Raw genomic sequence first — 14118 nt, 5'->3', positions numbered from 1 at the left:
AGAGATGCAGAGCACAGACAGGACTCAGGCCCTGGGCTTCATGATCAGCCCACATTCCCCCACATTCCTTAAATACTGTCCCACTCCACTGTTTTTAATCATGCTATACCATTTGGTTACCTCCATTTCCACTTACACTGCCCCTCATTGTCTCCCTTCCCCCCACTCTGCTCAGCAGTCAGTACTGTTCACGACACTGTGCCTACTATGGCCTCAGTTTCTCCCGCTCCACACAATATTACCACCATGCCCTTCCATTCTCAGCACTTCCTTCACTTCACTTATTATGCACCGTTCCACCCCAATTTACTGGAATCTGGCCCACGTTAGCCCCATTCACTCTCTGCCCTCCATTACATACTATACACAACACATTACATGTAGATGCACACCCTACTACTGTTTCCACCTCCATTCTTGTTCCATCATTTATTCCCTCGTTCACTTATAGTGCCTCTCGTCCACCTACCTTCAGTCACCCTGGGCCTCATATTGCCACAGTTCCTTAACCCTCTCCTTGCATGACCCCAATTCTCTCACATCATATTTCTTCACCTCTGTTCACTCTCAGACTCTCATTTTCTACTTCCCCCTCCACTTCTGGACACTGCATGAAGTGACTCTCATTCACTCTCAAAGGGCCCATCCTTCGGCTTTGTTCATGGACTCTGGGCCTCATTCTTTCCCTCCTTCATTCTCTTTCTGTCCCTTCTTCCCCTTTATTCTCTCAAATGCTACTCCCATGTTATCCCTATTCCCCATATTACTCCCAAACACTAGCTCGCGTTGCCCACAGATTCTCATTCTATGCTTGCTCACCCCCATTCCTCACATTCTCTTCATCGACTCCATTTACTCTCACTCAGCCTCTCATTCATTGAAATGATCTCGTTCATTGGAATTCATTTCCAATGTAACCCCTATTCCCACTTACCACTCCTGTTCTGCACCTGATTGCCCGTCTAGTTGTTTCTGTTGTGCCCATAGTGCCTTCATTCAGTCACATTCTGCCTTGAATTCACCACTTTTTTGCTAACACTGGGCCCTATCCCCCCCCCTTAATTCCCGTGGGGCCATGTGACTTTCATCTTGCCCTTTGACTCACAACACCCACAGTTCCTCATGTTCTTCTGCTCTTTGCTTCCATTCCCTCTCATTCTTCCCAGCATTAGGTCCATTCATGCACATGCATCAGCTCCTTCCCCTGAGCTGATTGACTCTGGGATCCCTGGACATTCCTAGAGCCCCTCATTACCCTAGTCTGCCCCTTATTCACTTCTAGTCACTCCCTTTCTCCTTCAGAGTGTGGCCACTCAAACTCAGCCTGATTCACATATTCACATTCTACCTTGTATACATCTTTATTCCCTCTTCTTTGTCCCTTGTGCTCCCCATTTTTCCCTCTATGGCCCACATTACCTCCATTCACTCCCACTCCCCCTAAATTCACCTCCCTTGCTCTTATATGCCCCATAAACCATCATTTATTCACACTCTGGTCCTTAGTGCTCAGAATAACTTGCACTCTGCTGCTTTATTAGCTCTATTCACATTCACCACCTTGAATTGCTCCATTCACTCAGTTTGCTCCCATGTTCATTTTTTGTCACTTTAGACCATGCCTCATTTTCCCATCATTTACTCAGCCCTTATGCATGATCTCACATTAATTCAAAATTAAATGCATAGTCATTCCCTCATGCTGCTCCACACTACCCACTTTCACTCCACTCTACTCATTCACCTCACCTTTCATCACCCTCCATCTCTCCTTGCTGCATTCACCCACAATTTGTCCTTCATTCACCATTATTCACCCCTGCCCCCAACCAGTCCCATAAGCCCCCGATTTAATGACACTTGCATTGGCCAAGACAGAGAAGTCTGACATATTGTTCAGGATTCATATACAAGTGATGGTATATACTACAAATACCAGTGGCTTCAGAAGAATGGAAGGGGATTCCTCTCTTGGAAGCAAGTAGTTCAGAGCTAGCATGGCAGCTTCAAAGAACTGGCTCGTGTGCTCTGACAAACTCACCTGTTACCTTATGGCCCAAAATGACTCCTCACAATTGGCCACACTAATATAGTTTGTTTGTTTGTTTATTTATTTATTTATTTATTTATTTATTTATTTATTTTTCACACTAATATAGTTTTGATGAAATGTATCTTTTATTTTATTATTTTTTTAAAGATTTTATTTATTCATGAGAGACACAGAGAGAGAGGCAGAGACACAGGCAGAGGGAGAAGCAGGCTCCATGCAGGAGGCCCGATGTGGGACCTGATCTTGGGACTCCAGGATCACGCCCTGGGCCAAAGGCAGGCACTAAACCACTGAGACACCCAGGGATCCCCAGGATCTTTTATTTTAAAATAAGCTCTATGTCCAATGTGGGGCTTGAACTCATAACTCTTAAGATCGAGAGTCACATGCTCTACTGACCAAGCCAGCGAGACACTCCTTGGATGAAATGGCTCTTAAGAGCAATTGTGATAATGACTCACTAGTGAGGGGGGGGGGGCCTTTGGGTGGGAATGTCACATTTTACAGATTCTGTGGTGGGATCAGTTACTGTTAGCTTTCCATACCCGTCCACCTAGCCATGTGCTGCTTAGACCATGGTATGAGGAGGTTGCACCTGTGGGGACTGACGGCAGAGGATGCCCAGGACAGAGTGGGAGTCCTGGCTCTGCGCAGAAAAGCTGGCCTCACAAAGCTTGTGGTTGTGCATTGTGAACCCTGGGACAGTTTTTGGGGGCCTGTATCCCTGGCTCAGGGACATTTCTGGAGCTGGCATTCACTGTATCCCAATACCCACCAACCCTAAAAGATTCTCTCTACACACAGGGGTATGTGAACAAGGTTGGGGGGATGATATTTGTAAGATGGAAGAGGCCAGGCTGGGATGAGCCCTACAGGTCCAGCCCTTCCTACTTCCCACCTTCTAATGCATTCAGAGAGAACTGACATGTTTTGTACCCAAGAAGTGCTGATCCTTCGGGGAACAAGAGGTAGGAGTTATTCCTCTGTTTCCTCTCTTTGCTTTGTCTGCTAGGAAGCTCCATCTAGATTTCTGATAGAATCATTTCCTTGGCTAGTTTTAATGGTTCTGGGATGAAGACCCTCAGATACTTTCTGGAAGTTGTATTGGATACTAAGTAAACAAAAGAGGAATATTATTGGGTAGAAGTCAAGGATCCAACCTTAGGAAACTGTGTAACATTGGGCAAGTTACTTAGTCTCTCCAGGACTCAGTTTCCTCATCTGACAAATGGAGGCCATGGGACTGTTCACAGATAGTGGGGACTATATGAGTGAAGTAGGTCGTGTCCTGTGCTTTATACAGCATGTGGCACACAGGAGATACTGAGCTAGGTCCGAGCCGCCATTATCACTTTGCTGGGCCTGTTGGCTGAAGCCACACTGTTTTTCCTGCTTTTACCCTTGCCATCTGTAGTCTGTTCTCCAAAGGAGCCTGCAGGTTATCTTTTAATTTTTTTCCTTTTTATTAAAAAAAGCTTAATACTTATACACACCTAATTTTATTTAAATAATCATGATAATAAAACATGTAGTGCTTGCTATGTGCCATGCATTGTTCTAAACATAAATGATACGGGAAAGCTAGGTTCTTGTCTCATGGAGTGGAAGAATGAATCTCACAGACAAAAGCAATAGAAGTTTATTTATTTTATTTTTATTTTATTTTTTATTTTTTTGCGATAGAAGTTTATTAAGCAAAGATACAAAGAAAGCTCTCAGAAGTGAGACAGGTCCTGACAAGAGTTGTGACTGAGGGCTTTTAGTGGCAGTCTTTTATTGAGAAGCTAGCCAGGTAGCCCATGGCCTTGAGATTCTTGTGCAGTCTTAGTTTGAGCAGGGACTGTTGATAATGCCTTAATGACTTATTTCTTTGTGGTCTGGTGAGTTTCTTTGATTATTACTTAGTAACTATTAAAGGGAGATTCTCCCTAACATTTTGGAGCTAGGGAGACAAGTTTCTTTTTGTTTTTGCTGCCCTATCTCTGTTTTCTTGGGATGAGTAGAAGCCTGACTCTAGGGCCTCTCAGTGTCCTTGGGGTTTATGGGAGCCCACAGATTTATGGGAGCCTGACTTTGGGCCTTTACCTTATCTTTCCCTGTCTAGCCCCATCTGCCCCTAACTCATCCTACATCATAATTATCAATTCATTTGTCACTGTCCCCGTTTTTTGGATGAGGAAACAGCACAGAGGAGAGTTCTGCCCTAGTTAGTTACAAAGCTGGTAGGTGGGGGTTTGAAACCAGGCTGTCTCCATCGTGTTTGTTTGGTTCTGTCCTCTCCCTTGCTGTATTCCCAAGGTCTAGAATACTGTCCTACAGGAAGTGCTTAAGCAAATCTCGGTGGAGCTCATGTTCTAGTGGTCCAAGACTCGCAATAAACAATGAGAGAGATTGCTTCTGAGGGGGTCTTTTAAAAATCTTTCCTCTGGGCAGCCCCGGTGGCTGAGTGGTTTAGTGCTGCCTTCTGCCCCGAGTGTGATCCTGGAGACCTGGGATCGAATCCCATGTCATGTCAGGCTCCCTGCATGGGGCCTGCTTCTCCCTCTGCCTCTCTCTCTCTCTCTGTGTGTCTGTCATGAATAAATAAATAAGATCTTAAAAAAAATCTTTCCCCTTTTACGCCTTCGCATTCTGTCTAGAATGAAGCATGAGCTCTGTTCCTGGCAAAGGAGGTCCTGTGCATCTGGCACCCACCTGCCTCTCCCTCCCTCACACCTCCTACGCTCCCAACACACTGCCAGTTTCCATTCCTCCAACACATGGAATTAGATCCCACTTCCGGGCCTTTGCAACAAGATGTGCCCTCCATCAGAAAGTTCATTGCTCGGATCCCTGGGTGGCTCAGTGGTTTAGCACCTGCCTTTGGCCCAGGGCGTGATCCTGGAGTCCTGGGATCGAGTCCCACGTCGGGGTCCCTGCATGGAGCCTGCTTCCGTCTGTGTCTCTGCCTCTCTCTCTCTCTGTGTCTCTCATGAATAAATAAAACATCTTAAAAAAAAAAAAAGAATGGTCATAGCTTCAGCTATTTGTGTGGCCAGCTCCTTTTGGTCAGCAAAATTGTCACCTCCGAGGAAAGGATTTCGTTCCTGGCCATCCAGAGAAAGCAACCCGTCAGCCCCTGCTTAACACATTCCCTTCACCCCAGGGTGTGAGAATCCTAGGTCGCCGTTTATTTATTCTTCAGCTTGTTTTTTATGCCGTCCCTCAAAACTCCCAGCTCTAGACACTGGAGGGAGCCAGTGTGATCTTTCTCCACCTCCCAGCCTTTGTGCACGCCGCGCAGTTCTGCCACGCATCCCGGCTTCCTATTCAGTTACACCTGTACACCCGATGCTGCCCTTCGGGTTCAAGACACCAAATTCCCGCCCGCCAGAATTTTCCTCAATTGGGCAATTCCCCTCCCTGCCATAAGGAAAATGGTTTTCGAAGTCTCAGGAATGACAGCCTCGGCAGAACAAAGTAAACACCTGCCCCACGCAGCAGCCCTCGAGGGGAAGAGGCCCCGTGGGCGCGGCCATCTCAAGGCAGGGACCGCGCGGGTGCGGCCATCTTCCCTCCGCGCAGGCGCCGCGGCCCCGCCGCGTTCGCGTGGGGCCAGGGGGAGGGGGGCGAGAGGGGGCCCAGTGGTGACTATTGGCGGACGCGGGCTCAAAGCCCCCACTGAGCGTGCGCACGCCCAGCTGCTGCAGCCCTGTAGGCTGCGGAGACCAAGTCGGTCCCGAAGCGGAAGTGCTTTTCGGAGCCAGTTCTTGTACTGGTCTTCTCTGCAGTGAGCAGAAAATCTATTGTCGAGAGGGTGAGAGGGGGGTGGGGGTTGAGAGGGCGAGCGCTAGAGGTGATGGGCTGTGATGGGGACTTCTGCGGGGGATGAACGAAGGGGGATTTGGTGGTGGGGGGTCATTGATGTGGGGAGTTAGGGGGTGATGGGGTGATGGGAGACCGATTGAAGGTCTCTGGGCACGATAGTGAACAAAGTTATGGGACTAGTCAGGGTTGAATGGGGCTTGCTAAACGTTGACTTTTACACATTTTCCAGCACAGTGACCTGCGCTAAGGGTTCATACGCACTTCTCAGGCCCCTCCTTAGGCGCGCCCCCCTCTCTGCCCCTCTCCCCTTGCCCACGCGCCCCAGGGTAGGGGCCTGGTGTGAATACAACCTCTGAAGTGAATCTGCACCCGAAGGCTTCCTTCTGACTCCTGGGCAAGCCGGCCCCAGTGAGGTGAGGAGAAGGAAGAGGCACCTGAGAGGACTCACCTCAGAGCTTAAAGCTTGGGGTTTGGGGGGCGGGGTGGGAGACACTAGTGCTACGGGGTCTGCGGGGGGTGGGGCGGGGGGGTGGGATCGTCGGGATTCAAATATCACGAGGATGATAGTTTTCAAAGTTCAGTGTTCTTGGTGTTTAACAAATGCTAGCACATTTGAATTACAGATTAATTAAAAATAGAGGGAAAGAAAATCAAAAGGAATTGATTTTATCCCCCTAAATTTAAACGTCCATTCTTAGACAGTTTTTAGTGTGTATTAGGGGTATGCATTTTTAAACATTTCACATATAGTTTGAAATGAGTTCCTGCAGTTTTATAACCTACCTTTTTTTCATTCAGAAGTTTACTGTGATTCAGCTTAAAAATTTATTGTGACATTTTAAAAACTTTTAATTTAGAAATATGTACAGAAAAGTACACAGATACTAAAGTATACAGTTCCATACAATATTTTAATAGCTGTGTAGCATTTCTTCCCTTGTATTTTCTTAATAATCTCTTATCTTGAGTCATATAAGGTTAATTTTGGCATCTATAAAGTCAGAGATGAGATGAAGGTACTTATAGAGGAATCGTGATACATTAGAATGCATTATTTCATTAAGGAAAATGGCTGGAAATACAATTTTTGGGTCAGTACACAAGTGTATATAGGAAAAAATCTTTTGTGTTAGATGCTTATGTGAGGAAGAGTCAAGAATACACAGGTGGGTGTTCAAACCACAAGGGTGCCCAAACTTCCACAGATTGGCTTCATTCCCAGCCAATGAGGGTATTTCTAGGCAGATAGTTCCGGGCAGATAAGCCTAATGAGTACTCTCATATGCTGTACACTTCTCCATTCTTCCAGTTCAGCCTTCACACGTCTCTGCCTTTTCCCAAGAAGAGCAGGAAATGGCCAAGTCCCAGGTAAGTATGTTGTCTGTTCCTCCCCACCGCACCCCCCCCCCTTTTTGAACCATGGATGTGATGAGCTATGTAGGAATTTCTGACATAAATAGGAAATTATTTGTAAATAAGCATTAGGATTGGGAAATGAGAGGCAGCCGCAAGGCCAAGTTAGAATGTAGACATGGAGGACTTAGGATGTAACATATACTAACATTGACTTACAGATATCTCTTTGAGCCTCTGGCTGCCAGAGGGAAACTTAACTAGGAAGCTGGCTCCCCTTAGTTATCAGGAGAGAGCACACCGAGTCCTCAGGGAAGTAAAGGTTTCCTGTAATTGCCTTCCAAGGCATTTCTTTTCTGAGTCTTCATATGGATGGTGGAATTGTCTTCAGCCACAGCAGTGATAAATGCAATCCCTGGTTTCCTGCAGATATTTCTTATGGCATTCCTCAGTGAGCTGAAGACACAATGTCAAAGTGGAATTTGGGAATGAAATATCTTAGGGAACTTGCTTTTCTTGGAATCGTTTTCCTGACGTAATTTTATAAGTCAGACTTAGGATTTTCACTTGGCCAAGAGACAGAGTCCTGTAGGTGCTCACAGCCAGCCATCTTTTTCTATTCACTTAAAAAATGTTTAAAATTAGTGTGCATTAGTAATTGTTTTTGTTGTTATTGTCCAGTACAATAAATGTGAACACATTTGGCATTGTTAAAGTCAGTGCTGGGATGAAGGTATGTCACCAATACAGATTGGTGTAACTAATCTATGGGATAGAGAATGGTTTCATCAGGCCAAAAAAAAAATGCCTTATGCTACCCCTTTATGTCTAATCCTTCCCCACCTATAACTTCAGGCAACCACAGATTTGTTCTGTGTCACTATAGTTTAATCTTCAAGAATGTCATATAAAGGAATCATATGGCACGTAACCTTTTTTAAAAAAATTAAATGATCTTTTGAGATAATCCACTGATGTGCAATTATAAAAATAATACAGAGAAATCCTGTGTATCCTTTACCTAGTTTCCCCCAATGGTACATCTTAACAAAGCTATGGTATAATGTCATGACCAGGATGTTGACTGTGATATGGTCAAGACATAGTTCCACCACCAGAAAGATCCCTTATGTTGCCCTTTTATTGCTAAATCCACCCCTTTTCCCCAGTCCTTCCATTCTTAGTTAGACTCCTGGGAAATACCATTCTCCATTTCTAGAATTTTGTCATTTCAAGAATGTGATAAAAAAAATCAAATCATAGAGTGTGTGACCTTTTGAAACTGAGGGTATTTTACTTGCTGTAGTTCCCTGGAGACTGAGATAAGTTGTGTGTATCAGTTCTTTTTTTTATTGCTGGATAGTATTTATGGTATAGAGGTACCACAGCTTATCTATCCATTCTCCTGTTGAAAGACATTTGAATTGTTTCCAGGTTTTGGAAATTATGAGTACAACTAAACATTCATACATAGGTTTTTGTGTGAACATATGTTTTCATTTCTCTAGAATAAATATTGGATTGCTGGGTCATACGGTAAGTGTATGTTTAACTTTTTAAGAATCTGCCAAACTGTTTTCCAGAATGGTTGAGTCATTTTTCATTTCCACCAGCAACGTATAAGAATTCCAGTTGCTTCACATTTTTGCCAGCACAGGATATTGTCAGCATTTTTAATTTTAGTCATTCTAGCAGTATAGTTGGTATCTCATCATGGCTTTAATTTGCATTTCACTAATAGCTAGTGATGTTTAAGATCTTTATATATGCTTATTTACTTTTCGTATATCCTCTTTGATGAAGTGTGCAATCAGCTCTTCTGCCTATTTAAAATTGGATTTTTTGTTTTCTCACTATTGAGACTTGAGAGTTATTTATATAGTCTGTGTACAAGTCCTTTGTCAGATACATAGTTTGTATGGTTTTTCTTTTAATTCTCTTAACTCTCTTCACAGAGTAAGAATTTTTAATTTTGAAAATGTCCAGTTTATGAATTATTTCCTTTATGTGTTGTGATTTTGGTGTCAGGTTTAAGAACTCTCTGCTGGATTCTAGGTCGTGAAGATTTTTTCCAATTCTATAAGTTTCATAGTTTAAAATTTTACATTTAGGCCTATGATCTCTTTTGAATTAATTTTTATATAAGGTGTGGAGATTAGGTTGAGGGTTATTATTTTGTATATGGAATTCCATTTGTTCCAACCCCATTTGTTGAAAGGATCATTTTTCTCTTTTGAATTGCTTTTGGAGTTTTGTCATAAATCAGTTGACCATATTTGTGGATCTATATTCGGACTCTGTTCTATTGATCTATATATCTTACCTAACCCTTTGCCAGTACCATGCTTTTTTTTAAGTTTTCATTTAAATTCCAGTTGGTTAACATGCAGCTGTTTCCATAATTTGGCTATCGTAGATAATGTTGCTATAAACATTGGGGTGCAGATATCCCTTTGAATTAGCATTTTTAAAAAGATTTTATTTATTTATTCATCAGAGACATCAGAGACACGGGGCGGGGCAGAGACACAGGCAGAGGGAGAAGCAGGCTCCCCGCAAAAGCCCGATGTGGGACCCAATCCTGGATCCCGGGATCATGCCCTGAGCCGAAGGCAGATGCTCAATTGCTGAGCCACCTAGGCGTCCCAGTATTTTTTTATTCTTTGGGTAAATACCTAGTAGTGTGGTTGCTGGATTGTAGAATAGGTCTATTTTTAAATTTTTGAGGAACCTCCATACTGTTTTCCAGAGTGGCTGCACCAGTTTGCATTCCCACCCACAGTACAAGAGGGTTCCCCTTTCTCCACAACCTCACTAACACCTGTTTTTTTAAAAAATGTTTTAAAGATTTTATTTATTTGAGAGTGCAGGAGCACGGGTGGGGGAGGGACAGAGAAAGAAGCAGACTCCCCACTGAGCAGGGGGCCCCCTCCAAAAAAAAAGCTGAAGACAGATGCTTAACCCACTGAGCCATCCAGGCACCCAACACTTGCTGTTTTTTTATGATTGTTGATTTTAGCCATTCTGACAGGTGTGAGGGGATAACTTATTGTAGTTTTGATTTCCATTTTACTGATGATCAGTGATGTTGAGTGTCTTTTCACGTGTCTCTTAGCCATCTGGATGTCTTCTTTTGAAAAAAGTCTATTGTCTTCTGCCCATTTTTTTTTTAAAGATTTATATATTTGAGAGAGAGCGAGTGTGCAGAGGAGAGGGGCAAAGGGAGCAAGACAGAGAGAATCCCAAGCAGACAGTGTGATGAGCATGGAGCCCAATACAGGGCTCTATCTCACAACCCTGAGATCATGGCTTGAGCTGAAACCAAGATTGGATGATTAACCGATTGTGCCACCCAGGTGCTCCTTCTGCCCATTTTTAAAATTGGATTATTTGTTTTTGGGGTGTTGAGTTTTGTTAATTTGTTATAGGTTTTGGATACTAACCCTTTTTCAGATATGTCATTTGCACATATATTCCCCCATTCTGTAAGTTGTTTTTTAGTTATGTTGATTGTTTCCTTCACTGTGCAGAAGCCTTTTATTTTGTTGAAGTCCCAATAGTTCATTTTTGCTTTTGTTTCCCTTGCCTCGGGAGACATACCTAGAAAGCTGTTTCTGCCCATGTCAAAGAAGTTACTGCTGGTGTTCTCTTCTAGGATTTCTATGGTTTTGTGTCTCACATTTCATCTATTTTGAATTTATTTTTGTGTATGATACAAGAAAGTGATCTGGTTTTATTCTTTTACATGTTGCCTTCCAGTTTTCCCAACACCATTTGTAGAATGCAAATTCCTGCTTTGTCCAAGATTAATTCACCATATAGTGTGGGCTTATTTCTGGGGTTTCTCATCAGTTCTGTTGATCTATGTGCCTACTTTTGTGCCAGCACCATACTGTTTTGATTACTATAGCTTTATAATATAACTTGAAATCTGGAATTGTGATGCTTCCAGCTTTGTGTTTCTTTTTCAAGGTTGCTTTGGCTATTCGGGGCCTTTTGCGGTTCCATACAAATTTTAGGATTGTTTGTTCTAGCTCTGTGAAAAATGCTGTTGGTATTTTGATAGGGATTGCGTTAAATGTGTAGATTGTGCTTTGGGTAGTATAGGCATTTTAACAATATTTGCTTTTCCAAACTATATGCACAGAATGTCTTTCCATTTCTTTGTGTCATCTCCACAATTTCTTTTTTTTTTAAGATTTATTATTGGAGAGAGGGAGAGAGAGTGGGCGAGCAGGAGGAAGGCGCAGAGGGACAGGGACAATCTCAAGCAGGCACCACGTTGAGCATAGAGCCTGATGTGGGGCTTGATCTCACAACCCCGAGATAATGACCCGAGCCGAAATCAAGAGTCTTAGCCCTAGCTGACTGAGCTATCCAGGCACCCCTGTCTTTCCATTTCTTTGTGTCATCTTCAATGTCTTTTATCAGTATTTTAGTTTTCAGAGTTCAGGTCTTTTACCTCTAGGTTTATTCCTAGGTATCTTACTGTTTTTGGTGCAGTTGTAAATTGATTCCTTAATTTTCTTCTGCTGCTTCATTATTGGTAAATAGAAATGTAACAGATTTTTGTACATTGATTTAGTATCCTGAGACTTTACTGAATTTGTGTATCAGTTCTAGCAGTGTTTTGGTGGAGTCTTTCAAGTTTTCTATAGACAGTGTCATGTCATCTGCGAGTAGTGAAAATTTTACTTTTTCTTGCCAATTTGAATGCTTTTTATTTATTTTTGTTCTCTGATTGCAGTGGCTAGGACTTCCAGTACTCAGGTAAATAAAAGTGGAAAAGTAGATATCTCTGTCTTGTTCCTGACTATAGAGGAGAAGCTCTCAGTTTTTCCCCATTGAGGATGATTTTAGCTGTTGGTTTTTCATAGATGGCCTTTATGATGTTGAGGTATGTTCCCTCTAAACCTACTTTGTTGAGAGTTTTTATTATGAATGGATATTGTACTTTGTCGAATGCTTTTTCTGCATCTATTGAAATGATCATATGGTTCTTATCCTTTGTTTTATTAATGTGATGTATCACATTGATTGATTTGTGAACATTGAACCACCCTCACAACCCAGGAGTAAATTACACTTGATCGTGGTGAATGATTTTTTTACTGTATTGTTGGATTTCGTTTGCTAGTATTTTATTAAGAATTTTTACATCCATGTGAATTCATCAGGGATATTTGGTCTATAGTTCTCTTTTTTAGTGGTGTCTTTATCTGGTTTTGGTATCAGGGTAATGCTGGCTTCCTAGAATGAATTTATAAGTTTTCCTTCCTTTTCTATTTTTGGAATAGTTTTAGAAGAATAGGTAGTAACTCTTCTTTAAATGTTTGGTAAAAAAATTTGTCTGTGAAGCCATCTGGTCCTGGACTTCTTAGTATATGTGCTGCCGAAGTGAACACTCTGGACTTTGTTTGTTGGGAATTTTTTGATTACTAATTCAATTTCCTTGCTGGTTAGGGTCTGTTCAAGTTCTCTATTTCTTCTGTTTCAGTTTTGGTAGCTTATATGTTTGTAGGAATTTATCCGTTTCTTCTAGGTTGTCCAATTTGTTGGCATATAGTTTTTCATAATATTCTCTTATAATTGATTTCCATGCTGTTAGTTGTGATCTCTCCACTTGGATTTGTGTTTTTATTTATTTGGGTCCTTTCTCTTTTCTTTTTGGTAAGTCTGGCAAGAGGTTTATCAATTTTATTAATTTTTTCAAAGAACCAGCTCCTCATTTCATTGAACTGTTCTATTGTTTTGTTTTTTTTTTAGTTTCTGTATCATTTATTTCTGCTCTAATCTTTATTATTTCCTTGTTTCTGCTAGCTTTGGGCTTCATTTGTTGTTGTTTTTCTAGCTCCTTTAGGTGTAAGGTTAGGTTTTTTATTTGAGTTTTTTTCTTGCTCATTTTTGAAGATTTTATTTATTTATTCGAGAGACACAGAGAGAGAGAGGGGCAGAGACATAGGCAGAGGGAGAAGCAGGCTCCCTGTGGGGAGCCTGACAGCGGACTCGATCCCAGGACCCTGAGTTCACGCCCTGAGCTGAAGGCGGATGCTCAACCACTGAGCCCCCTAGGTGTCCCTTTTATCTTGCTTCTTGATATAGGCTTGTATTGGTATATAATTCCCCCTTAGGTCTGCTTTTGCTGCATCCCAAAGGTTTTGGACCTTTATGTTTTAATTTTCATTTGTTTCTGTGTATTTTTTTAAATTTCTTCTTTGATTTCCTGGTTGACCCATTCATTGGGAGCATATTGTTTAAACTCCATATGTTTGTGGTCTTAAGAGATTTTTTCTTGTGGTTGACTTCAAGTTTCATAGCATTGTAGTCAATCTTTTTGTATTTGTTGAGTCCTATCTTGTGACCTAATCTGTGATTTATTCTGGAGAATCTCCCATATGCACTTGAGATTTTTTTTTAATTTAATCATGATAGGCATAGAGAAAGAGAGGCAGAGACACAGGCAGAGGGAGAAGCAGGCTCCATGCCAGGAGCCTGATGCGGGACTCGATCCCAGGACTCCAGGATCGTGCCCTGGGCCAAAGGCAGGCGCTAAACCCCTGAGCCACCCAGGGATCCCCTCCCATATGCACTTAAAAAGAATATATATTCTGCTGTTTTGGGATGGAATGTTTGAATATATCTGTAAGTCTATCTGGTCCAGTGTGTCATTCAAAGCCATTGTTTCCTTGTTGATTTTCTGTCCCTTGATGTAAGTGAGGTGTTAATATCCTCTACTATTATTATCAATTAGTTTCTTTATGTTTGTTATTAATCGTTTTATATATTTCAGTGCTCCCAGGTTGGAAGCATAAATACTTTCAATTGTTCTATCTTCTTGTTGGATTGTCCCGTTTATTATGCTATAGTGCCCTTCTTCTCTTGTTACAGTCTTTGTTTTAAAGTTT

The 14118-nt window shown here is 42.2% G+C and overlaps 1 protein-coding gene across 9 annotated transcripts in view; it reads left to right on the top strand.

The window, feature by feature from the left end:
* ZNF182 (zinc finger protein 182) overlaps positions 1 to 14118 on the top strand; it is a 42525-nt gene that overhangs the window by 9185 nt on the left and 19222 nt on the right. For 2 of the 9 annotated variants that reach the window (XM_035711775.2, XM_035711773.2), the window contains exons 1-3: positions 5680 to 5849; positions 6090 to 6273; positions 7170 to 7228. In XM_035711775.2, the coding sequence (XP_035567668.1) occupies positions 7214 to 7228 (15 nt within the window). In that variant the 5' untranslated portion in view covers positions 5680 to 5849; positions 6090 to 6273; positions 7170 to 7213. Of the gene's footprint in view, positions 1 to 5378; positions 5513 to 5675; positions 5850 to 6089; positions 6274 to 7169; positions 7229 to 14118 lie in introns of those variants that run through there. The other 7 variants (XM_035711771.2, XM_035711768.2, XM_035711772.2 and 4 more) reach the window with 6 other exon arrangements.

The sequence above is a fragment of the Canis lupus genome, chromosome X (assembly GCF_003254725.2).
Source record: "Canis lupus dingo isolate Sandy chromosome X, ASM325472v2, whole genome shotgun sequence".
NCBI classification, from domain to species: domain Eukaryota; kingdom Metazoa; phylum Chordata; class Mammalia; order Carnivora; family Canidae; genus Canis; species Canis lupus.
This window is presented reverse-complemented; position numbering and strand designations above follow the sequence as displayed.